The sequence below is a fragment of the Sceloporus undulatus genome, chromosome 7 (genome assembly GCF_019175285.1).
Source record: "Sceloporus undulatus isolate JIND9_A2432 ecotype Alabama chromosome 7, SceUnd_v1.1, whole genome shotgun sequence".
NCBI lineage: Eukaryota > Metazoa > Chordata > Lepidosauria > Squamata > Phrynosomatidae > Sceloporus > Sceloporus undulatus.
Window position 1 is genome coordinate 9,891,894 of NC_056528.1, and position 26,848 is coordinate 9,918,741.

At 46.6% G+C, this 26,848-nt stretch overlaps 1 protein-coding gene across 7 annotated transcripts in view; it reads right to left on the reverse strand.

The window, feature by feature from the left end:
• KCNAB2 (potassium voltage-gated channel subfamily A regulatory beta subunit 2) overlaps positions 1-26,628 on the reverse strand; it is a 62,607-nt gene extending 35,979 nt beyond the window's left edge. The window contains exons 1-3 of one of the 7 annotated variants that reach the window (XM_042478326.1): positions 26,543-26,628; positions 10,296-10,412; positions 9,110-9,151 (exon numbers count right to left, since the gene is read on the reverse strand). In XM_042478326.1, the coding sequence (XP_042334260.1) occupies positions 9,110-9,151; positions 10,296-10,372 (119 nt within the window). In that variant the 5' untranslated portion in view covers positions 10,373-10,412; positions 26,543-26,628. Of the gene's footprint in view, positions 1-9,109; positions 9,152-10,295; positions 10,413-11,910; positions 12,195-18,964; positions 18,984-21,873; positions 22,147-22,233; positions 22,488-26,542 lie in introns of those variants that run through there. The other 6 variants (XM_042478327.1, XM_042478325.1, XM_042478330.1 and 3 more) reach the window with 6 other exon arrangements.
• Between the last annotated feature and the right edge of the window lie 220 nt (positions 26,629-26,848).

Below are 26,848 nucleotides of genomic sequence, written 5' to 3' on the forward strand. Positions count from 1 at the left end.
CCCAGAAATCCCTTGGAGATTTCCTTCCAAGGAACTTGTCCTCCATCCCTTGCAACGCAGCTGGGCCTGGATGCTAAAAGGCAGCTTATGGCTTTTAAAAGAAGCATTGATATCCGATGATATGGAGGCCATTTCCTCTCCTTCTGCGTCTCGGGGCTATGGGGGGGGGGGGGGGGGGGGGGGGGGGGGGGGGGCGGCGGCGAGATATTGCACATCTTAGCCTTGGAAAAAATATAGCAGGGGTTCTTAAACTTTGTTCCTCCAGATGTTTTGGACCCCACTTCCCAAAATTGATGACTATAGGCCAAGTTGGTTGGAAATTCTGTAAAAAGTCCTAAACATCTGGAGAACCAAGGGCTGGGAACCAGTGGGTTATTCCTGGCCTCTTAAGGATCTGTGGACCAAGATCCTGCATACTTGGATGCATATGCTAAAGGTGTGCAAGATCTTGGTCCATGTTGGTCATGGAGCAAAGTACAACAATCTCCCCAACTCCACAAAACAAGGATGACTTCCCCAATGAGCCTGGGCCAGTCAACCTAACCTACCTTGCAGGGATGTTGCACCTTAGCAAGAAGGCAGGATAAATATATAATGTATAAGTAAATGACAATAACAGTCTGCAGCAATAAGATTTCTGGCAGCCAAGAGGGAAGAAAATGGTCCCGGTTGACCTGAGTGGCAGAAAAGGAAAGGACAAACCCAACAGAGATGGCATCTCTGTTTCAAGGATGAGTGGTTTTGGTTTTGTAAAGGACTTAACAAGCCTTTCTCTGCAGGTAGACATCCTCACCTGGGGCAGCTCAGCTCAGACGCCACAGGAGAGAAGTCTTGGTCATGTTCAACCATCTGAAACCTTTAAGCCTCCAGATACGCCGCGGAGCGAATGGCGTTCATCTCCCGCGTCACGAAAGAACGGTTTTGGAGCACTGATCTCAGGTCCAGAAGAGAAGATGGATTATTTCTGCAGTGTGTTTTGGACCATAGACTGCATCCACATTGAAGAAATAATCAAGTTTGACACCACATTAACTGCTTTGGAAATGACTTGAAGGCACACAAAAACAAAATAATGTTCGAAACAGCAATGAAAACGAGGCGTAGCCGCATAGGAAAGCACAAAGGGAAACGTAAGAAAGATCATCCCCAGACACACATCATCTTCAACAACAACAACAACAACAACAACAGGATGTGATTTTCTCACACAAACACACACATCCCTAGAACATTTCTGGAAACACAGAGGAACTTCCATATCGCAACGGTTAGCAGGCATTTCTGGAAAAATTCAACATGCATCGCTGCTTTTTGCTTTCGTCTTTCTAAAAATGCATGCCCCGAATAACAATCCTTCAAATCTAGGAGGCTGCAGTCTATCACATTTGCTAAGAAACAAGTGAAATCTGGAAAAGACATACCTCCAAAGTCAACCTATTTTCTGGGACAACAAAGAAAAGACTCCATTCTACAAAACAATTGACTAGATGTGAGATTTTACATCTCTTATCCCAATGCCTAAACCAAACTGGGATGAAATGACTCTTCGGTCAATACAGCTTTTGAGCACTCCTATTTTCCCACAATAAACCAACAAACCAACCCTCTCTCTGGTCCGTCGAGGAATTCTTCTCTCTGCTTCCTAAAAGTGCAAAGCCCTCTCCGAAACCTGCAAAGAAATGATACAACACACTTTGGCGTCGGCCAAAGGAGGAAAGTTCGAGCGGGGTATTGAAAAGAAAACCACCCACGGAAAGACCCCGGACTCAAAACTGGAACCTCAACACCCGATCGGAGGGAAGCTCTTGCAATCCATCAAGGAGCCCTTCAGGGAATCCGGCGGCTTCTCCCATGCAAACCGCGCAGCCCCTCCATCACAACATCCCTGCCAGCGACGCCCAACTCACCCGCTTTCCTGGAAGCTTGCTCATTAAAGAAAAAGTTCTAGTTTATTAGGGTGTGTTTCCCCCCCCCCCCCGACGGGGCGCAGGCGTGGCTTTTGGCGAGGGGAGTGTCGACACCCGAGCGTCCAAAGCGATTGCAGCCCCGAGCCGAAGACGTCGCGTGGCAAGCGCATCCATTAGGCCTATTAAGGTCTTTCCCCTTCTCTCTCTCTCCCCCCGACCCCACCCTTTTCCCTTTAGCAAACGGGAGCTAAATTATTCAAGATCTCTCTTCTCCCTTTCTCGCTCGCTCTAAAAGCATTTGGAGACGCGGAAGGGTTGATGAGGAATGGCGTCCATCGCTCACTTTTGATTAGCGGAGACCTGTCAAGGCGCAGAGAGAAGGTGGCTGGCCAGAGTCCTTGGAGGACATTTGATGGATGGCTCTGGCTGGTCGGGAGGTTCTCCAGTGGACCTGAAATAGCCATCGCCAAGGACGGGGTGCGGCGTCTGTTTCCCTCGACGCAGACGAATCACAGCAGCCAAGGAGACCCTACTTTCTTTTTGCTTTCGGTGTTAGTCAAAACACAAGCTACGGTTGGAAGCAAACCAAAGAACAAGGCCCTGGAAGAAAATCAGACGAAGGACCCTCTCGCCAACTGCAGATGGAGAGGCTTTGGTGGTCTAGCTGGAAAACATTCGTTTAAAAGCTTGAATGGCAAGAGCAAAAGACAACTGGGTAAAATGCAGAATATTGTTTATATCCCAAGTTTCAATGGACTGAGACCCACCATTGAGAGACAGGACTTTGGGGCACGATATTTTAAAAAGTAAATGAAAATCTATCTAGCTACTTATCTGACAGCCAGCATGGCACAATCGTTTGAGCGTTGGACTACAACGCCAAAGACCAGGGTTCAATTCCCTGCTCAGCCATGAAACCCACTGAGTTCACAGTCTCTCAGCCTCAGAGGATAGCAATAGTGGCAACCGTCCTCTGAACAAACCATGCCAAGAAAACCCCATGATAGGTTCAGCTTAGGGTCGCCGTATGTCAGAAATGACTTGAAGGCACACAACAACAATCTACCTATATACCTGTCTATTTATATATCCATCCATCCATCCATCCATCCATCCATCCATCCATCCATCCATCCATCCATCTGTTCCAGCAAGTCAACCCCTCCTGAAAAAAGAAAACAGAGGTGACAGACAGTTTGCTTCTCCCTGTCTAAATTTATGTTCGTTTCGGTGCCAGATTGTTCACCTGTAATGCTGGCATCTGGACCAACTCTGCTTCTTAAAGAAACTGTTGCCTTCAATCCACTATGCATCCAATCTTGACCACAAAACAGGGCATCTGCAGTTAGCTTAGACAAAGGTTGGGGATAATGGGAAGCGCAATCCCAACTGGAGATCACTAGGCTAAGACAGACTGCATTATCTCATATAAGTGAATGGCCAATGTGTTGGTGCCATGGTCAGAGAGAAGGACTGGGACTTGGGAGAAAAATATTATCTCTCTGTCTACTTTTCTCTGTCTTAATGAATAATGTTATAAACCTTCATAACCTTCCTCAGGAAGGCAATGGCAAGTGCCTTCTGAACCAATTTCACCAAGAAAACCCCATGATAGGGTCTCCTTAGGGTCACCATTAAGTCGTAAATGACATGAAGGCACACAAGACTAAGAAGGGTTATTTTGGGGGATTAAACAACCCAGCCTAGGGATGACAGGGATGAGTATAATGATAATGATGATCAAATAGCATCAAGTTACTGCGGTTGTTATTTGCTGTCAAGTTGACTTCAATTCATGGCGACTCTATGAATGAGAGACCTCCAAGTCTCCTTTTTATCAAGTCTTGCAAATTCAGGACAACGTCCATGACCTCCTTTTCTGAGTCTTGCCATTTGCAATGCAGTCTTCCCCTTTTGCCTTCTACCATGCATTATCATCTTGTTGTCTTCTTGTGATGTGTCCAAAGTACAACATCCTCAGTTTAGTTTAGCCTGGGGAAGAGAAGGTTAAGAGGTGATATGAGAGCCCTGTTTAAATATTTGAAGGGATGCCATATTGAGCAGGGAGCAAGCTTGTTTTCTGCTGCTCCAGAGACTAGGACCCAATGGAGCAATGGATGCAAGCTACAGGAAAAGAGATTCCATCTCAACATTAGGAGGAACCTCCTGAGAGTAAGGGCTGTTCGACAGTGGAACACACTCCTTCCTCGGAGTGTAGTGGAGTCTCCTTCCTTGGAGGTCTTTAAGCAGAGGCTGGATGGCCATCTGTTGGGGATGCTTTGATTGGATTTCCTGCATGGCAGAAGGGGGTTGGACTGGATCAGGGCCCTTGGGGTCTCTTCCAACTCTATGATTCTAGTCATCTTGGCTTCTAGGAAGAGTTCAGGCTTGACTTGCTCCAAGACCCATTTATTCATCTTTTTGGCCATCCACAGTATTTGCAGAATTTTCCTCCAGCAAATGAGTTGGTTCTCTTCCTATCCACATCCTTTGCTGTCCACCTTTCTCTACCACGCATAGAAAACAGAAATGCCATGTCCTATTGGAAAGAAGACTACAGATTATAGTTTGTGTGTGTGTCTTTCTATATATATATGCACATACATACATACACACCCACATACACACAATGCACAAAAATATGAATGAGATGAAACTACTGACCAACTCATCAAAATCACACAGACTAATATAAGAAATTACGCCAAGATGAAGTGGTTGCAATGATACTTTGGAATCTGTGCAAAAAGAAACCAAAAAAGGATTTACCGTCATCTGCAAACTGCAGGAGCATAAACCTGAAAAAATATCGAAGCACAACTTTTATGAGCCTGCAAGCACGATGCAACGTGATAAACCATTAGGACATAATATGCCAGACAGAACTGCGGTTGAGGGGGGGAAAAAGAAAGAAAGAAAGCAAGCCTGGATGATAGATGTGGCAATCCCAAGGGGCAGAAGAACTGAAACACAAGCAGAGGGAAAAGATGATGAAACGGCGAGACCCAGAAACGGAGATTCAGCATCTCTGAGGAAAGGAAAAGAACGGTGGTCTGTGGAGTGAGAGGTCCTTTGGAAATTATTCCAAGCATACTGTTTTCTATTGGAGACAGAGCATGTTACAGACGTAACTGAGACATGGGACACTGTGGCCAGGTCTTTCTCACATCCCAAGCAACGGGCGCAAGCCTCAACTGTGCAAATCTTTGCATTTTAGGATCTTTTCTAGTTCTTTCACAGCCACCCTCCCCATTCTTAATCTTCCTCTGATTTTTTGGCCACAGTCCCCCTTTCTATCAATGTTTGACCCCAGGTATGAGAACCTTTTTCACTATTTCAACCTCCTCATTGTCTAGTTTGAATTTGTGTAGGTTCACCGTGGTCATTATTTTTGTTTATGTTCAACAGTAAGCCAGCCTTTGCACTTCCTTGATCTTTCTTAGTAGTTGCTCCAGGTCTTTGAGGTTTTCTATTAGTATTATGGTGTCATCTGCATATATGGCTGATATTCCTTCCTCCTATTTTCTGTTCCGACATTTGCCTCTTGTCCTGAGTACAGATTCTTCATCAGGGCTATCACTTCCACCATGCCTTTAAGGGTGTTTCATAGCCTTTTGAGATCTATGCAGCCAAAGGTTTTGCTACAGTCTATAGAAACATGCTGATTTTCTTTTTTTCAATTCCCTGGTGTGCTCCATTAGCCCTCATTTGTTTGCAATGCAGTCTTTAGTGCCTCTTCCTTTTCTGAACCCCACTTGGACCTCTGGGATTTCTCTCTCCATGGATGGTTGCAGTCTATGCTGCAGGATTTTGCGCATGGTTTCGTTTGGACACAGAAGAACGAGGAGTGAGAACGGGAGGAATGAATATCAACAATCTTAAGATTTTTCTGTCTCCAAGCCTGCTTTTCTTACAATATGTCCTGCATATAAATTGAACATGAAGGATGATAAGATGCAAGCCTTGTTTGACCCCTTTTCTAATTGCACTTTTGGACGCTGCAAAAACCGCAGCTTCCAGGCTCAGGGTTAAAGCAGGAAGGAAACCCAAGGTGCGGCGGACCTGTGTCTTCAGGGGGAGTTTAGCCTCATTTAAAATGGGGATGAAGATGTTGTTGACGATGATGGTATTAATATTAACAAATACTGTATTAATAAAATATTGGGTGACTATAATAATATAACTGGTGAGTAGGGTATAGCAGTTCAGGCTAAAAACCAAAGCGAATTAACCCTGCTGCCAACCCTGGTACCAGTCTCCGTTAAGTCCTGGATTCGATTTGGGGGTGGAGGATGGAGAAGGATGCAGAGGAATGATTTTTCACTTATTTAACAAAAGGAAACACAGTTAAAGGAAATATTTTGGGGGGAGGGGGGACCCCCATGACTTGTGGGACACAGGGGATGTACCTATTTGTGCCTTCCTGTGTGTGCTTTCATACGCAACCCGCCCCCTCCGCTAGCCAGGCTCCATTAGCCGGTGGCCATTTCCCTGGGCAACGATCCCACTAATGCGGAGGCTGGCCAAGGCTAAGTGGCTCCTTTTGCTGGAGATGGTCAAAAGGCAGGGAAAAGAGAGCAATTGCTGGGCCTTTTATCCTCCCTCTTAATGCACTTTCCCCGATTAGCAGGGGGCTGGACAGCCTCCCAGACTCGCTCTGGGGAAAACGTTAATTGGCCCGGATTTTGCCAACACATCCTCCCTGGACACAATGTTTGCATCCCATGCCAGGGAAGGAAGGCTGGGTGAAATGCATAAGCTATGGGCATGGTATGGTAGGCCTGGGCCAAGGTTGGCAGCGCCCGACCCCTGGGTCTGCATTGCCGCATCGCCCGGCAATCTCCAAAATGGAGGAATCTGGTAATTCCCCTGTATCTGGTTATAGACAAGCAACAAAGAGCTGAGCCCCAAGTCAACCCTCCCTAGAGGAGAGCCATTGCTAGAGACGGAGCATCCTCGCATGCATGGTTGTTGTTATATATCCAGGGATAGCCATGTTGGCCAAGTAGCAAAGTACAATAGTATCCAAAAATTCAAAAAATAAACACACAACTGCCTTGTTGCAACTGCTCCACTGGCTACCAGTCTTCTTCTAAGCAGATAAAACTCACTGTTTAGTGGATTTTGGGTGCTATTGTTGGTTGTTACAGAAGACTCAGCTCGTTTGCACTGCAGAAATAATCCAGTTTTGGCACCGCTTTAACTGACATGGCTCCATCCTATGGACTCCGGGGATTTGTAGTTTCCTGTGGCACCGGGGCTCTGTGGCCAAGGCTAAATATCTCTCCAAACAACAAATCCCAGGGTTCCATTTCATTATTGATCCACAGCCGATAAAGCCATGTCAAACTGCTTTATTTCTGCAGCGCTGATTAGTCCAAAGACTTGGAAGGAGAGCTGCAACCCCCCCCCCAAACAAACCCTAAAATAAATCCTCATTTGTATTTTGGATGCAGACAACAGGACTCATTTAGCAAAGGCAATAAATAATGCTTAGCCAGGTGGAAGGCAATAGGAAAAAAGGCAAGACCCACTGCAGGTGGATGGACTACATCAAGGAAGCCACAGCTCTGAATCAGAAAGACCAGAGCATCCAAAACCCACAAAGATGCACAACTCCCTTGTTGTGATGGCTGCCGGTCTGTTTCCAAGCTGATAAAGGTGTCACGGTTTTGTGGATTTTGGGTGCTACGGTTGTTGAGGCTGAAAACAGGGATGCTTTCAAGTCTCTCCTTAAAGGGATGCCATAAGTCAGAGTTGACTTAAGGACAACAACAAGAGGTTCCCACCTTCAGCTGGAGAGACGCTGCAAAGGCAATCTGAAAGAGCCGATCGAGTTTCTGACAACGATCCGTTTTGAGCCCAGCCTTTCCGACAAGACCAGACCGTCCTCAGGGACCTGGTTTCAATTTCCAATGTCTCCTCCTCCCCTTTCTATTAATTGCTTGCAGCCAGAAAATGATGGAATCCAATGACAGAATCCATTTTGCGTCCTGTGCGATTGCTCCTCTCCTTTAAAGGATTAACATCGGACAGCTTCCGAACCAAAAAACCCAGGGCACCTCCACCCCAGAAAAGTGATAGCCCTTGGACAAATTTGGACACAGACGTTTTTGGGTTCAAGTCCTGACACCTCCAGGTTAAAAGATGGGAAGAGGCTTTTTTCTTTTGCTGGGGAAAGCCGCTACAAGTCAGAGTAAGAAGACCAGGAGTAGGTTACTGTGCCAATTCCACCTCTCTTTGCCCTTCTAGATGTCATTTTTCAACTCATTTTTGGGGGGGTCAATTCAAGGAACAAAGGTCACAACCCTATTTGCATTGACTTAGGAATATTTCCTACTCAATTTAGCATCATTTCTGAATAGACTGGCACAGTTACGTTTTCTTTTCAAACAACCACACATTGCAAAGCTACAGCAGAAGTTCTTACGCTTGCAAATCAGGTTTTTATTTCAAATGATGCTTTCTTTCTAAAGTTGCAAGACTGATAGTTTCCAGAAGGAACATGCCAAATTGACAGCCATTCCTCACATTTTTGTTCCTCTATTTGCAAACAGATCTATCAGGTTTGTGTAAGGAGGGAGTCTGTGCAAGCCAACCGAAGGACTGTGCCTGCATTTTGCAAAACAGGTGGAACTTTATTAGAGTTATGAAGCTGCTATGATCCTGAAAAGGACTTCTCCTTGAACATGGCTACCAACTTGGATTTACATGTAATTTTTTCTGGAACAGATGAACAGACAACCAGGAAAAATTGCATCTTTGGCTTTTGGAATTGGTAGAACGGAGATCCGGGTTTAGCAAAGAGGTCACTAAATTGACAACTTTTGCAAAGTAACACAAGAAAGTCCCAGCTCACCTCTGGAAGTAGTACGCTAGAAGGATCCCCAAACATAATGATGCAAAATAAATACATTATAGAAATTTATAGCATACATAGGGTTCCTGATCCTACCATCATACCCAACTATCGTAACCAGACAGGGGTGCATCCTTCTTTCCTAGACAGTTTCTTGTGCCTTGCAACAACTACAGGAATCCCAGAGGTGTTCATTGGGGGGAAGGTTTTACCATGATGAGTAAAGAGGGATACCTGTTGTATTTCTGCTGTTTGGAACAACGGGAGAAGACGTAAGGTCAAGTGCAGCGGTACGACAATTGCGCCAGAGATCGGATTGAGAAGATAAAAAGGACACCGTTACCTGTAAAACTGGAGCTGCCTTTTGGGACTCCCGTAGCGCGCACTTCCGACAGCAGAAGGGAAAGAAAGAGAGACATGGTCCAGAGCTCATAGTAAAATGACCCAAATGCACAGGACGCAGGAGGCACCATTTCCCCCCACGCCTTACTTGGACTTCTCTAGGCTTCCAACCCAAGACTCTATCACTTTTGTTCATTTTCTTCCATTTTAAGGACATGCCACTCAAAGCCTTTGCAACAGCGCCACAAAGTGGGAGAAGCCTACATTGCAGTGGCATTCCAGGAACGCCAGAGGGTTGCATCTACACTTCAGCAATAATCCAGTTTGACACCACTTGAACTACCATGGCCAAGGGGACTGGAGTCCTGTGAGACGCCCAGCCTTCTCTGTCAGGGAGGGCTGGTGTCACAACAAACTCCAAATCCCAGCATTGAGCCCCAGCAGTTCAAGTGGTGTCAAACTGGATTATTTCTGCAGTGCAGACGCAGCCTGAGATGTCAACAAATGACGCAACAAATGAGGCTGGAAACCTGACTCATTTGGCAACAGAAGCAAAACTATTCAAGATGGAGAAGAAGATGGAGAATGGCGCTGTGCTTTGGCGTTTCGTTCTTGATTATATATGCCTGACATTCCACCTTTAGGTGAAAAGGGGGTTATAAATTATTATTATTATTATTATTATTATTATTATTATTATTATTATTATTATTATTATTATTATTATTATTATTATAGGAGACCCAAATGTGGTACTCTATGGCCATCTTCAAATATCTGAAAGCATGTCACGGGGAAGACAGAGCCAGCTTGTTTTCTGCTGCTCCGGAGACTAGAACAAAACCCAGTGAATTCAAATGGCAAGAAGAGAGACAATTCCTAAATATTAGGGAGAATTTCATGACAGCAAGAAGAATACGGATTGCGCTGGAGGGTGCTAGACTCTCCATCTTGGGAGATATTTAAACAAGGGTTGGATAGGCGTCTTCCTTGGGTGCTTTAGTTGTATATTCCCACATGGCAGAATGGGGTTGGATTAAATGGCCTCCAACTCTTCCAAGGTGCCATGATGTGGTGCAATCCCACATTTGTTGCTCCCCACTTTTAGGCTTCTATCTGTCTAATTGCAGCTCATAACGCAGCCCTGATCTGGTCAGAAGTGATCAGGAAAATAACATGCTGCTCACCTGTAGATCATGCCTGGGGATCCCGTCTGCCTATTCGAGAATCTAGCCGGGGAGTCCGTGGTGGATTCTGGATACATGGAGCCTCCAGGGTCCAAGTCCGGTTGGTTTCAACACCCACTAAAATAGCAACAGGAGAAAGAAAGGGTTAAGAAAGCCACAAGCAAATTGCATCATCACCTTGCGCAAATTTACTTTTCTGCCATGGCTGCATCCTATGCAATATTGGGATTAGGTGAGGAATGACAACCCTAAGTACCTCTCTCTCAACTCCAGATCCCAGGATTGTATAGAACGGAACGGAACCATAACAATTAGAGTGGATTCATAGTGTTATAACTGTGCCGTGTGAATAGGTCCCTGGTCTTGATTTCTTTTTATAGGGATGCGTGTGTTATGCCTCTCTGACTCTTCCAAATGGCCAAAACCCATAAGATAACACTTGTCATGATATTGATTTTATTTGATGTACCATTTTATTTTACTTTTTAAATCTGGGGGATGAAGACTAAAAAGCCATTTAGTTTTAGCTCCTTTACATTTCAGCTCCTCAAACCCTCGTCTTCTCCAAATTCTGTCTTCCCAAGTGCAAGCTTTGTGGATTTGTCTTCCACATTTGCAGCTGTTTGCTGATTTAGCAAAGTCTGGGCAAAATGCAACTCTTTCCTTGTTCCTCTTTTTAATCTCTCTGTCAGATTTTGCAAGTCCCACCATATATTTTTAACAGCCCAGGACAAAACAAGGTTTTGGCTTCATTCTGTACAAAATATTCCATTAAAAATAATAATAAGTAACTAGGGTTGCCATATTCCAGCTCCTCATCTCCGGGTATCCAGTTTTCTTATTAGGCAAATGATTACAATTGTGCATATTGTTAATTTGCTGGTTCTAAATGTGCAAATTCGACACGTTAATCCTTGCACTTTTCCTATTGCTATGTTTTAGCCTTAACCCTAATCCAAACCAATTTTTAAAGACCCTTCAAATCAGGATTTTCCAGGTTTTCTGGGACAAATGGCAACCCTATACTTAACACTCCTTCCAACCGATTCCATTGCTAAGAACAGCAAGGAAAGATTAAGGGGAAAAGCACAGAATAGACAGAAAAGCATGCTTTGGGGGACGGTATAATGTTGGACCAACAATATGTTTCAGGATGGAGTCTTCAACTGGGCAATTTGATTGCAACTGACCACAACGTTTCCTTGACCATGCCTTGGGCTTGGACGACACCATCTGGCTGGAAAAAGGAAATGCACTCTCTCCGACTTACTATGTACACTTATGTACACGTCTAGAAATTTTAGCCCCAAAATTGACCCCCAAAAAACAGTCTATTTATTCCTGGTTCAATGCAAGCACTGTTTGTTGTTGTTAGCTGCCCCGAATCATGGTGGCATCTCCATGTGGATGAGACATCTCCAAGATCCCTTGTCCTCCACTGCTCAGGTCCTGCAAATTCATTCCCGTGACTTTATGAAGAAAACCATCCATCCAGCTTGAGGTCTTTCTCTCCTTCTTCTACCCTCCACCTTTCCTAGCATTACTGTATTTTCCTCCCATTGAGTCCTGCCTTCTCATGTAGTGGCCAAAGCATGAGAGCTTCCATTAGGGTCACCTTGGCTTGCAAAAGGACATTAGGCTCAATCGGTTCTAAGAAACATGTGTCTGTCTTCTTGGCCATCCACAGTATCTTCAGCACTCTTCTCAAAGTATTTTCTTCCTATTGACTTTCTTTATTGTCCAGCTCTTGCATCCTTACATGATAATGGGGAATACAATCATTTGGCCTTCCCTGACTGACCATGATATCGATATGGTTTGCCCTTGTCTGCCCAGGATGCCTCCTTTTAATACTGTTTAATTTACTGATCGGATTGTATTTTACAATGGTGTGTTTAGTTTAATAAGGGTGTAAGGAGATTGTGCAATTTTATTTATGTTGTTTTATGTTTGTTATCATTGTATTGTATTTTATGGTTGCAATCTGCCTCGATCCTTTTGGGAGAGGCAGGCTATACATAAATTTTCGGGGTTAAAATATGGCTCCTGGGGAACCGTCAGTGGGTTTTCAGGCGCCGCAACGTCGTTCGTGCCTCGCCCACAATAATAATATTGTTAACTATCTATACAAGGATGTCAAAATGGTTGCGCAACGTCCCAAGGGGCGCCGCCATCGACCGTCCCCCAACCTCATCTGTCTTTCTTGCTCCAAAGGGGCGGCACAGACGTGACGTCTTTGCACCACGCGAGGGTGTGTATAGAGCGCCCTTTCCGCGGCGCTCGAGGAGCTCTGAAACGGAGCTCCTTCCATGATTTGCTTCGCTGGCGCAGCCTTTAGAGGCTGCGGCATAGCGCAAGGAGAAGGAGGTCAAGCGGTCCCTTTCTCTCTCCCCGCCGCGTTGGTGCCTGGGGCATGAAGCCCCAAGGAACACCCCTTTCCAGACTGCGGGAAGCGGCCTTTTGCCGCTTCCCGCAGCCTGGAAAGCGTGGATCGGGCCTCGAGGGCTGCCGTTCTGGCGCTGAGGCCCTGATCCGGCAGGGAAAGGAGTGCCTACAGGCGCCCCAAACAGGCGGTCTGTAAAGCAATTATTATCTTATTATTATTATTATTATTATTATTGGACAACTCTAGCTTAGTGCTCAGTTTGAGATCATAGAATCATAGGCCAGTCAGTCAAACCCATTCTGCCATGCGGAAATCCAAATCAAAGTTCTTCGATGGGGGGACCGTGTGCTTTGGGTCATTTCTGACGGTGGCAACCCCTAAGGCCACCTATCATGGTTTGGGTTTGGCAAGGTTTGTTCGGGGGAGGTTGGTTTTGTTTGTTTTCCCAGTTCTCATTTTGTGCATGCCATGTTGGACATCTGGAAGACACCGAACCTCTTCTCACCTTGGTGCCCTGACTTTTGGGGGATCTGTGTTGTGCGAAGGAAAACCCTCAGCAAAAGCTCTCTGCCTCCCAGACGCCATCGCGAGTTCTGCCGCTAAAATAAGAAACGGGGAGAGAAAAACACCAGAAGGGTGGGTGTTTTGGTAACAGGACACAAAAGGGCCGCCTGAAGGACCCGCCCAATTGGGTTGCTGAAAGTGACATTGCAGGAGAAAAACAACACGCAAATGCCCGTTTACTGCTCTTTTGACGGTTCGAGGAAATTAAAACTGCTCCGATGTTTAAGGAATGGCATGTGAGACCCTTTACTGGGGGGTATTATATAATATAAAGTGGGATATAAACAAACAGACAATAATAATAGTAGTAGTAATAAGATGGGATGCCATGCTTGCAAGCAAAATGGACACAGGAGGCAGCCTGAAGGTTGCAAGGAATAGTCAGTCAGTTTGGATTTTGGGTCATTTTTTGAAAGAGGAAAAAAATGCAAATAAAAGAACACTTTTTAAAAAACCTGAACCTTTATAGGTCTCAGGTCCTCCGGCGCAACTCTATGGTCAGTGTCGGCTGGACCCAGCCATAGTCGGCACTGGAGGACCTACAAATGGCAAATGGCCTCCAGAGGACTCATTAGTGTGCTTGGGAAACTTGCGTGGCAGGGTCCTGGTTCGCGAATTCAGTACTCACAAAATTTTGACCTGGCTTAACGTTAAAAAGATACGCAAGTCGTTGTTCTACGGTGTAGTCACGGTCCGGTCCTGGCCGGCTGTGTCTGTAGGGATGATCTGGACATGACCCCTGGGGGAAACGTATTTTACCGGTCCTGGGTAATTTGTGTGAAGTCCACCAACACACGAGCGCTTGAGCAATATATCTTTAAGGGGATTTCTGTTCTGGGTAAATTGGTGTCGTCGTCGGCTCACGTTAATGCCACCAGAACCGAGTGTCGTCACCTTAAATAACACTGAGGGCAAACTAAGTTAAGAGTATTTTGAGTAGTTTTGATAATTGTAAGGAATACTATAAAATGCTCCAAAGAAGCCAAACCTCCTCCTTCAGTACCGGAGGCGATTGGTGAAGAAAATGGTGGCTAGCCTTGACACTTTTTTCCTTCCTCGTAGGGTGTGGGGTTGGATAGCGGCCATTTGTTCAGATGGCTTGACACGCCTTCTCCTGAGGCTGAGGCGGTGTGACTTGCTCATGGTCAAGCCGGGATTCGACCCTGGTTTTCAGGGTCATAGTCCCCGCCTCAAACACTAAACCCTGCTGGTAACTACTACTACTACTAATACTCCTCTATCCTTCTTTTCCCCAAAATTGGGACACAAAGCAGCTTACGAATTGAAAAGACAAGCCTTGTTCAGGGAGCCCGAGTTCACCTTTGCCTCTATCTCTTTGTTTTTATTTTTCCTTATAAAAAGGCATAATCATTAATAATTATATTAAACAGGCAGAATTTGCTTGGGCTCCCTGACAAGGAGCACCACGCAGCCATTTCCTTGGGTTTGAAAATTTTCTCCTTCACAGCCCAAGCCTATTCCTGGCCACTTTTGCGCATCTCTAGAGCGACGGAGGATCTGGGAACGACAACTTGTTTGTCTACCAGGAATCCACAGACGGTCCTTCCCCTCCAGCAAATCTATGCCTCGAATGTCACGGCGCAATGTTTTCCTCTTGCGAGCTTTGCCACGTGCATTGATTTTCCCGGCTGAGAAATGGCGGGATGTCGAGCCGCCAAAAATACCTTGCGGAAAGCAGATTTAGGAGCAGCGCTTTAATAAGGGGAAGCAGCTGGTGGTTCCCTCGCAGACGAGAGTTTGATGGCACAAAAGGGTTTATGGAGGATAACCCCTATCCGTTACAAACTCAGCCCATTTGGGGCGGGATGGAAAAATGTTGGGATATTCAATTGGTGTAGCCTGCCTTTTTACAGCTGGAATCTTGAGGGAAGACTGGTTGGCAAAATTTTCCAGCTAAGATATTTCTACGCAAATTCAGAAAACGCACCAGCATTTTTTGCACCGTACCCAGTACCAAATATTTATTCTAACGAAAAATGTTGTTTGTCTGTGCGGAAATGCTGCTTTCCATGCAGCACCATGGATTTTTTTAAATTACTTGCCCTTGAGAAGGAACTTAGTGAGAATTACACTCAGTCTGGAGAATATGTCCCCCATGACACTGACATTGTTAGTCCACTTTCAGCCTCAAAGGATGGCAATGGCAACTTCCCTGAAGAACTGCCCGGAAAGGTTATGCTAGGTTTGCCTTAGGGTTGCCCAATGGACTGCAAGGAACCAACACGCACACACTTCCCAGTTTAGAAACATCTGCAGAAATAACATAGTGTTGCCTGATAAGGGCTTTTCGGGGGACACCACCCTTGGCCCTATTTTCGGCCAAAACAGATTTCCGCATGCTGAACCTACTTTTCTCTGGCCATTAATCCTCATTTTTTCTGCAAGATCAATTTTTTTTGTCTCCCTGCCCGCGGAAGCACACGATGGTTTCTTTTTTTCTGTTTTTGAAGAAAACCCGGAGAATGACTGGAGCTGGGGATGTTTAGCCTGGAGAAGAGAAGATTGGAGTACGCGGCCCTACTCTTTCCATTACCTCTCAAGGGATGCCTGCAGAGTGAGCTTGTTTTCGCTGCTCCAGCAGAACAGAAATGGTTCAATTGCCGAAAGAAATTTGCCAAATATTAGGAAGAACTTCTTGCAGTAAGAGGCTGTTTGCCAATGGAAGACTGCTCCTTCTTTGGAGGCTTTTAAGCCCGTTTGGATGGGCATCTTCAGTTGTTACTCCTGCATGGCATGAAAACTTAACTTCGCGATTACCGTAAACACAAAGCCGACACCACCAATCTCAAGCAGGCGTTATGAAATGCAGTTGCAAACTTTGGCAAACATGTGACTTTTGAGAGCTCCTTTTCTGATGCCACAACTCATCTTACCTTGCCTGCACTCACATCTGTCACACCACAAAACTACAGGCTCACTATGGTGCTGCACTCAGTGTCCCCTCGTGTCCCTTTGTGCCCACGGGTTTACCCAATGGTTTACTACAACAAAACACAATGATGCATGCCGTTCCGTCTGACACATAGCCCTTTTGTCAAAAAATGCAGGCGCTGAGTTACCTGCCTCTCCTCTCCCATGCTTGACTCCACCTCATCTTCCTTGTTTTTCTTCTAATGGCCCAAGAAAAAGCCGACGAAAACCACCAGGACAAACAAGGGGAAGGATCTATGTGCGCAACACCTTCTTTTTTTCTGCATCGATGGAAGATCGCAGCCCTGTTTCTTCACCCCGCTGCCATGGAAACTGTCATGCATCCCCCCTCGGCCGAATGCCACATCTTCCACTAACGCCACCACATTTGGAATAACCGCCACTATCTTTGGGGCAGTGAGCGATCAGCTCCTGTTAACAGGTTCTGTCAAGCCATGCACTGGCCCCTTCTTCCCCATTGGCCCCCAAAAGATTGGGGTTCTTCCGAAACGGGGCTGCGCTTTGGAAGGAATGGACCCAGTACTATAACACCGGGATGCAAAAGGTCATTGCAATGGGTGATTCCCCCAAAAATGGCTTGTCTCATACCGCACACAGGGGAAAAATTATATTATTCAAGTGAAATTCCCAGAGCCTAGGAAAGATGGATTTCTGGCAACATATGCGGAGAGTTGTGCTGATCTACGTCCTGTATCTGGGGAGGAAGGAACCCACAAAGAACCCCAAAACCCTACCTTACCCCTCTCTAGAAAGGTGAATAAAGTTTTACGATAGCAAAGCATACCTTGGATTCTTCTTCTGAGACTCAAAGTTCATCAAAGAGAGACAGGATTGAAAAGCAGGAGCAAAATAAAAAAAGCCGGGCAGATGTGAACCTAGGAAGGAGGCATGGTGAACAGCGGAGTGATGAACGGATGGCTGGGGAAGACGGGGTGGGACACAGAGGAGGGAGGAGAAAGTAGGGCAGGAGCCACTTTCTCACCCCATTCCCTGCTGATTCTGGCAGACACATGGCCCCCTCCAGTGCCAAAATAATTTTATTAGTCTAGTCTGGTTCGACCACAGCCAAAACCTTTGGTGGTTATTTGAGCAAGTGAAATGCACCCGCATCCATCCTTGCGCTTCTCCTCCCGGCTTTCATCTCACTGCCGCAGCATTGCCTTTTTTCTCCATTCGACAGGAGGCCTGAGTCAGCAGGACTCCGCCTGCAAAGCTTCACCAAAGCAGCCATCTGGGCTGTTTCCCTCCATGGTCCTTCTTTCCTCATCTCTCCCATCACCCCAAATGAAGCTATACGGGAAGGTGCGTGCTTCAAATAGGGTGGCACTGGCTAAGATAAGGTCTGGAACCCAGGGAAGGATGCCCCCATCTCTGGACTGAGCCAGGTGTCCCCAAAACCCACATTTGTCAGAGACGATGTCCCCCCAAACCACCCCCAGTCCAGTCCAGCCAAGACAGGTATCCCGCAAAATCTCCCCTGGCCCAGGTCTGGTCAAATGGGTTTCCCCCCTAAATCTTCTCCCAGCCCAGGTCTGGTCAAGATGGGTGTCCCCCCATCAATCTCTCTCAGCCCAGGTCTGGTCAAGATGGTTTCCCCATAATCTCTCCCAGCCCAGGTCTGGTCAATAGGGTGCCCCCATATCTCTCCCAGCCGTCTGGTCAAGATGGGTGTCCCCCCATAATCTCTCTAGCCCAGGTCTGGTCAAATGGGTTGCCCCCCCCCATAATCTCTCCCAGCCCCGGTCTGGTCAAGACGGGTTTCCCCCCATAATCTCTCCCAGCCCAGGTCTGGTCAAGACGGTGTCCCCATAATTCTTCCAGCCCAGGTTGGTCAAGAGGGTGTCCCCCAATCTCTCCCAGCCCAGGTCTGGTCAAGACGGGTTGTCCCCCCATAATCTCCCCAGCCCAGGTCTGGTCAAGACGGGTTTGCCCATAATCTCTCAGCCTAGTCTGGTCAAGACGGTGTCCCCTATAATCTCTCCCCCGCCAGGTCTGGTCAAGACGGGTGTGCCCCATAATCTCTCCAGCCCAGGTCTGGTCAAGACGTGTGTCCCCTAATCTCTCCCAGCCAGGCTGGTCAAGGGGTGTCCCCATAATCTCTCCCAGCCCCGGTCTGGTCAACTGGGTGTCCCCATAATCTCTCCCAGCCCAGGTCTGGTCAAGCAGGGTGCCATAATCTCTCCCAGCCAGGTCTGGTCAAGACGGGTGTCCCCCCTAATCCTCTCCCAGCCCAGGTCTGGTCAAGACGGTGTGCCCCCATTAATCTCTCCCAGCCCAGGTCTGGTCAGACAGGTGTGCTCTCTCCCAGCCCAGGTCTGGTCAAGACAGGTGTCCCCCATAATCTCTCCCAGCCCAGGTCTGGTCAAGACAGGTGTCCCCCATAATCTCCCCCAGCCCAGGTCTGGTCAAGACGGGTGTCCCCCATTATCTCTCCCAGCCTAGGTCTGGTCAAGACGGGTGTCCCCTATAATGGATGTCACTCATTGCAGTCACCTCCAGACTCCCGTTTCCAAAATCTTCCAGCTACTCTAGCCATGCTGGCTGCGGGGATTCTGGGAGCTGTAGTAGGTCCAACAGTAACTCGGCTCATTCAATTTGCAAAAGACAATTTGAACAAAACCTTCCTCTCTCCAAGCCAGTCCACTGCTTGTCTCCATCCCAAGCAGACGCATCCTGCAGAACTACATTCAGAGGCTGTCTCTGTTCACAATAAATGCATATTTTCACCAGGAACCGAGTGTACATAATTTAGGAAGGAAATATGAACCTTTTGCCAGGGGCATGATCCAAAAACCCAGCTCCCCAGTGCTTGCTGAGAACTGTCACATTCATGACCAGTTTCTCCCTTCTGCTCCAAAACAAACAAACAAACAAAAAATGCTGCTGTGGTTTTATTCTTTTGCTCAGCCCCAAAATGAAGCAACTCAGCAACCCTTCCCAAGTGCTTCGGCAGGGACTTTTTGCAACACTCCCAGATGACTCAGCCGAGCGACCGCTTGTGACTTCGCACTCAGGGCCAAGAAAGCCTTACTGCTGTCTTTGCATACACAACACACACACACACTCTCTCTCTCTCTCTCTGCAAGAAAAGTGCAGTTTTATGCCCGTTTATACAAGGGTCCGGACCGTCCAAGAAAAACCCTATGATAGTTTTGCCTTAAGGTGGCCATGACTTGGAGGGCACACAACCACAGCAACAACAACAACGACAACCCAAGTTCAGGGCCTTGGCCCCTCCAGTTCAATATCTGAGGTCCATGGTCTCCATGTCAGCGAGGTGGCAATTCCATTCCAGGTTATTTAGTCCACAATTTAATGAAACCTAGCCTTCCATGATAAATTCAGGACTTTAGAAAAGCCCAGCAGAGTTGCGCCGAAGGACCTAGAGATTCCTAGAGAGAGCATATTACTCAAAACCCCAACTAATCAAAACTGCAACATTTCCAAAGCCACAAACATGTGTTTTCTTTCAAAGGATGGTGTTAGCCACTTAGGGACAAAAGCAGGATAGAAACAAAATATTCTGAATGCAAATATGCAAAGAAACGGTGGAACCTGATTCGTGTCAAAACAAGGGAAATACTAGATGTCCAAGAATACCCAGAACCAAAAATTGTACCCATCGAGTATGGATGAAGATGAGGAACTAGATAGAAAACATGGCAAACTGCTATTTTACAGTATATGACCACAGCAGCCAGAATGGTGTATGCCACTAACTGGAAAACTAAGGAACAACCTAAGATAATGACCTGGCTAACGAAATTATATGAGTATATGGAGACTGATAAACTAACTACTGAAGCGAATGGGTTGATGTTATGTGATGGTGTTTGCCACTATCTGATGTGGCTTTCCTATCTATCTATCTATCTATCTATCTATCTATCTATCTCCAAAACCCATCCTATGTCTTCCAGGTCTCATGCTTTGCTCCCTTGACTCCTTCCAAGGAGGAAAGCCTCTCTCCATGCATTGGTTTGGCAAAGGATGCCCACCAAGTGCCATCCCAAACGTGGCACAGTCCTCTCATTCCCAGGCTGTCTGACAGACAGATGCCCGTCTCTTGGGCTATTCATTTCTTGAAATGCCATTTCATCGCAGGCATCCGCCTTCCTCTAATTTGTGCATCGGGATGAGAGTGCCCTTCCCTGCGGGCAAAGCTTTCACCAAGCCGAAGAGTGACTCAAGCGCAACTTGGCGGAGTCACCCAGGCGGCAGGCAATGTCGCCCAAAGGCAAAAAGTGGATCCACATCTTTGCCAAGCACCAGAGCCTTGGATAACTCCCCAGTTCCCAGGCAGCTGCCACTGTCTTTTCTGCTCTTTCTAAGGTCCCCAAAAGCTGCAAAACCAAACCAAACTCTTGCATTGCTCCAAGACCTCCAGGGCTGCACCTGCATTGCAGAAACAATCCAGTTTGGCACCACTTTAACCGTAATCCTGGGATTTGCAGTTTGTGGCGGCACTAGAGCTCTCCAACTTGTTGTTGTGCGACTTCAAGTCGTTTCCGACTTATGGAGACCGTAAGGCAAACCTATCATTGAGCTTTCTTGGAGAGATTTGGGTCCCAAACACACTGCAGAAATAATCCAGTTTGAGAACGCTTTAAATGCCCTGCCTCAACGCTACAAAATTCTGAGAACTGTAGTTTTGTGAGGAAGATGTGTTTGATTTTCAATAATAATAATAATAATAATAATAATTGCAATCTTTGTGGGCCCTGGGCTTGTTGACCCAAGTTATTCCTGTTTTATAGGAAGTATCAACTCTTGCATTTTTGTGTGTTTGGTCTGTGTTGCTCAACAGGTTGCTCTGTTGTTTCTGCAAGGGCCACACGACTATTCATTTATTTTATTTGGAGTATTTATACCCCACTCTCATTTTCCGACTGCATTTCTTTCTAGGCATGCAAAGGGATCTTGCAGCACCAAAAGAAAGAAGCGTGAGCTTTGGTAGACTTGGATTTGCTTCCTTAGATGCATGGAGTGGAGGGTCCAGGGACAGACCTTTATGTGTGTGTGAAGAGCAACAGAAATACAAAACCTGAAGACATGGCATGAATGAATCAACCCCCCTGGAGCACAGTCCCCCTCTTTTCCTAATGCCTTCAACATTACAGAACATTATCACCTGTTCCAATGAGTCACATCATCTCATCATCTCTTGATGTATCCAAAGTACGCCAGTCTTGGTTTAGTCATCTTGGCTTCTAGGAAGAATCCAGGCTTGGTTTGCTCTCGGATCCATTCATTTGCTTTTTCAGATCTGCAGAACTCTCCCTCGGCACCACATCTCAAATAACACAATTTCCCCCACGCTATCAGCTTCCTACACTGTCCATCTTCCACAACCATACAAAGAAACAACTCCAACGTGTCCATATCCATCTTTGGATCCAAAAAATGCAAGACTCTAGCTGACTAGAGTTGGTAAACTTGGCTGCTATTAATGTGGGCCAAAACAGTATAGCCTTCTCTGCTGCAGCATCACGCTGCTGGCTCATGTCCAACGTACAATTGACAATAACCCCTTCTTACGTTCCGAAGGTGGCAAGTCTAGGCACACTTATTTCCCATTTCAAAAAAGAGAGGACCCAATCGATAGTCAGATATCCACCAAGATCCACTAGTTTGATGGAGCACTAGTGAAATAAAGGCTTATGCAAGACTACCTACCTACTCAGTGTGTCCCTTGTATCACTGCATGATTCACAGCTCAGGTTTTGCCCCTTTTAATCCATTGCCAAACAGGGGGTGGATCAATCTGCTCCTTTTTTGCAGCAGCAGCAGATGCGATCGAATGATCCAGTTCCTCAGCAGAAACGTCCGCTTGGGTCTCTGCAGGAGTCTCCGCTCCGACCAAGAGGCATTTCCAGACCATTGACTCATGCAGAAAGACAGAGGACAGCCTCCTGTGCAGGTGAGTCACTCTTTTGCATCCTACAAGCAAAACCCATTAGGAACATAAGGATGACGCGCGCCGGATTCAGCAATGCAGAGACTGGCAAAGCGTTCATAGAGATTAAGCACACCGATCTGTCTCAATGCAACACCCAGACCTTTGCAGTCCCCATCACCGCCACCATCTCCTCTCCTTGCATGACACAGATTTTTCAATTATTCAAGTGATGCCCCAAGTGCAGGCGCAGATGTGACAGCGTCCGCGTCCAAACGACACGGGTGACGCCAACCAGAAAAATGCAAAACCAGCTGCCTGCTGCCAAGCGTTCACAAGGCCCGACGCTGCCGCCGAAAAGTCAGAGGCGGGGAGCAGGTTAATGGCTGGGTGCGCAAGACACAGGAAAAATGAGTAAGAAAGAGGTTTCGGGCGGAGGAGACACTTGTGCAATTTGTGCAAAAGGGTTAATAATGGGTAAAGCCACGCCGGAAAACCACAAGAGCCTTTTTGGGACGGAGGAGGAGGTGGCAAAAAGGGGAAGGCAAACCTTTCCACAAACAGCTTGGTAAATAAGTTTGCATGACCCAAAATGAAACGCTTGAAACCGTGCCCAAGCCTTTAGTATTCATTTTTCATTTTAGCGCCTCCACCGACTCACTAGCATTTTCCTTTTAACTGGAAAGGAGCTATGTTCAGCAAAAAATGCTCTCCCAACCGGAGAGACTGCCCATCACCTCAGGAGGCTAAGGAAGGCATGGTTTATACAAGAATGCTGTTTGGACTGAAGGTTTTTAAAGAAAATGCACACAGAAGGCTGAATATCATCCCCAGAAAAAGCAAGGGCCATTTGGAAACATCTTCAAGAGGAAAGCAAATGTATAGGATAGTAAAGCAGTCCTGGGAATTGTAGACTGTGGCAGCAAAGGAGCTCTCCGAAAGAGAAGGCTGAATGTCTCACCTCACTTTATAGTGATTCCCAGGATTCCCTAGCATTGAACCAGGGCAGTTAAAGCAGTCTCAGACTGGATTGTTTTCTGCAGTGTGTTTTGGCCTTAACACGGCTATGTCTTTGAATGCTACAGATATCAATGATCACCATTGTAACCATTGGCCTTGTGCCATCCAGGGACTCTTCATCCAGAAGACTGAAAATACTTTTAAAAATCCCTAAAGCAAACTTTGGCTTCGCCATTTCACTACTCCATTGTATTTAATGGGGCTTGAGCATCCATGAACTTTGTGGAACCTAACCTCAGCAGATGCCAAAGTCTCACTGTAATAATAATAATAATAATAATAATAATAATAATAATAATAATATTCTATTGTATATAATGGGACGAGCATCCATGAATTTTGGGGGTTCTGGGACCAAACACCAGTAGAAACCAAGAGCCACAATAATAATAATACCCTATTGTATAAAATTGGACTTGAACATCCATGGATTTGGGGATCCAGGAGGGTCCTGGAACCAAACCTCAGTGGATACCAAGGGCCCATAATGATAATGATAACAATTGTTATAGCAATACCCCATTGCATAGATTGTGACTTGAGCATCTGTGGATTTGGGCATCCGTGGAAGGTCCTGGAACCAAACCTCAGCAGATATCAAAGGCCCACTGTAATAATAGTAAAGATAATAATTATGATAGTAATATCCCATTATGTATAATGGGACTTGAGCATCCATGGATTTTCGTATCCATGTAAGGTCCTGGAACCAAACTCCAACTGACACCAAGGGCCCATAATAATAACAATACATGATATATAATACGACTTGAGCATCCATGGATTTTGGTATTCATGGGGGGGTGGGGTGTCCTGGAACCAAACCCCAGGGGATACCAAGGGCCCACAATAATAATAATAATAATAATACCCCATATAACAGGACTTGAGCATCCATGGCTTTTGGTATCCATGGGGGGGGGGTCCTGGGACAAACCCCAGCAGATACCAAGGGCCCATTGTATCTGAATTTAGGCACCCACATATCCATGAAAGAGACATGTTCACAAAGGAAACCCTTTGGCCAGATGCTTGCATGGAGCACATAGCTTTGATTCTGCACCAACAATGTTGTATCCGTGCCTTTGTGGGCCCATTTGCAAACTTAGGCCTGTTACAGACTGCCAAAATAAAGCTGCTTCGGGTCTCTTTGGAGGTATGCTGTTTAAATGATGCATGGGTCCTAAGAGTCCGGAGGTCGCGCCAAAGCCACACTCCATTCCTAAGCACTGGAGTGCAGCTTTGGTGCTGTTTCCAGATTCTTAGGATGCATGCATCATTTAAACAGCATACCTCCAAAGAGACCCCAAGCAGCTTTATTTTGGCAGTCTGTAACAGGCCTTAGTACCTTACTATAGGCTACAGAAGACCTCCTGGCATGACCACCAGCAAAAACACTAGGCTGAGGGACACCAGAGACAGGGTCTTCTCAGTGGCAGCCCTGCCATCTTCTCCTTCCTTCTGGGTGAGTTTGCTGGGCTTTTCTCTGACTGGTTTCTAAATGGTGCTTTTAAGAGACAATTGCCAAGTCTGCTTCTAAATGAAACTGCTTTTAATTGACTGTCTAACAGCAATCTGTGGTCAATAGGCTGCCCATTTATCACTGGGATTGAATGCATGCATGTGTGTATTCCACAATATTGGCTCTCTTCTCTTGGACATGGTTTTTGTCTCTAATTTTCCCCCCTCCTTTTACCCTTCCTTGCATTGCCATCCCTCCTTTTCCCCCTTCTCCCTCCTGCATTTTGCTGACATTTTGGTTGCAATCGGTTTGGGGCAGGGATCTGACTTGGACATGGGACTTTGCCAAGAGGACCGTATGTTGGGGAAGGCATAGAAAAATACATTAAAATAACATTTTTCCAAGGTGGTATCTCACTCCACAACAGTGATACTCTCTCTTGGTGTGTTCCTTGTTACATAAGTTACCAAGATAGTAAAGAAAGAGCTGGTGCAGAAACAGTAGTCCTATACGACAGAAGCAACAACACAACAAGCCACACGTGACTTTGGGGTTATTTTTGGTGCATTTTGACCTTCCAGGGTCAAAATGCACCACTATGAACCACAGAAATGCCCCTTGACTTCTCTCTCTGCTGTCTCCGATGCTTCCAAATATTTGGCACATCATTCGAAGGCGACTTCGGCGTCCAATGGGTTTGAGCAGCCAAGCTGCAAGAAGTTCGGGTTTTCGTGTGGGTCCAATCCCACTTTTCCCTCCAAAATTTCCAACCAGGAAAGCAAGTACGAGGCACGATCCGCCATCCATGCATCGGATGGGGTACAATTCAAAGCACATCTCTGGTTATTATGAGAAGTAACACCAGCAAACCACCTTCCGAACGCATCCAACGTTAGCGAAGCAACCTAAAAGGTACCCGACATACCGAAACGGTGCACCTGGTTTGCAACTGCACTGAAGAAAAAACACGAGCTGCAGCAACAGCAGCAGAAGCCGCCGCATGCATGCTCCCTCTATGCGCCAAACCTGGTCCCTTAACCCAGAAAAAAAACAGTCCTGGTGGAGACAAACCACTGCGATCTGGTCTGCGCTCCTTCCTCAAAGGGGAAGAAAAAGGCATGCACCAAGAAAGGCAATGTGTTTTGTCAATTCATCAATGCAGGAAAGGGAGAATGCAGCTGCTCTGTGCCAAAACAAACAAACAAACAAACAAAAACACTGCATGGATTTCGAAACATTCAGGTCGCGGGCCTCCTTGGCTCCCTACCGCACCCTTTGCAGGTACAGAATGGCATGGAAATGGGTACCTCTGAGCCATCATTTTGGATAGGTGGGAGCCTATAAGCATCGAAGGGGAGCAAACCTTTCCAACAAGGAGAGGACAGAAACAAAGGAAAGCAAGTGACAAAAGGAGAAGAAGGTAAAAATGGAGCTGCCACACTCTCAAACCCACTCCTGCTTTTGATTGTTGGGAGGAACTGCATCTGTTGCAGTGTTTCCCAATGCAGATTTTGTGTGTGTGTGTGTGTGTATGTGACAGATCCCACAATGCACACACACAGAGAGAAAAAGAGAGGCAAGAGGATGCCTGGTGCTTTTGCAACACTCTGCAGAGCAGGAAGTGTGACACCCACAATGCAATAAAAAACCACCCAAAATATGGTTCCAAGCCTCCCTCCTTCCTTTTCTTCTGCACCAGGGGCTTCTTTGCCAGCTCCACTCTCGTGGCGAAAAAAAACATAAGGCACCAACTTCCTTCCTTGCAAATCATCATCATCATAATACATACACAAATATAGATATAGATATATTGCAACCCCCCAACCTCTTTGCAAACATCCCAGGCATGCATTGCTTTCTTTCCAACCTTTGCAACAAGCCCCCCTCCCCTTGCATGCAAATAACACCCCCGTGCCCTCCCAAAGATATCCCCCCGCGCCCCCCCCCCCCCAAAAAAAGCCCTTCACCTGCAACAACGACGGCAGCCAAAGCAAGCGGTCACCCAGCAGCAGCCTCACACCATCTTCGCCCTCGTGGAAGCCCAGCCCCGCCCCCCGCAGCTGCTGATTGGGGGCCCCCAGGCGTCAATCAACAGGCATGCAAATGACTCCCCCTGCCTGGGAGGCGGGGATTGGCTGGGGAGGGAGACGCCTCCCGGTGAGCGATGGGCTGCTTGGCCAAAGAGAGGCGGCACTGCTGGTGAACCCTCCCCTCTCTGCATCAGCAGCATCTTTTGGGTACCCACTTGGTACCCAGGTGGCCTGCATCCCTCC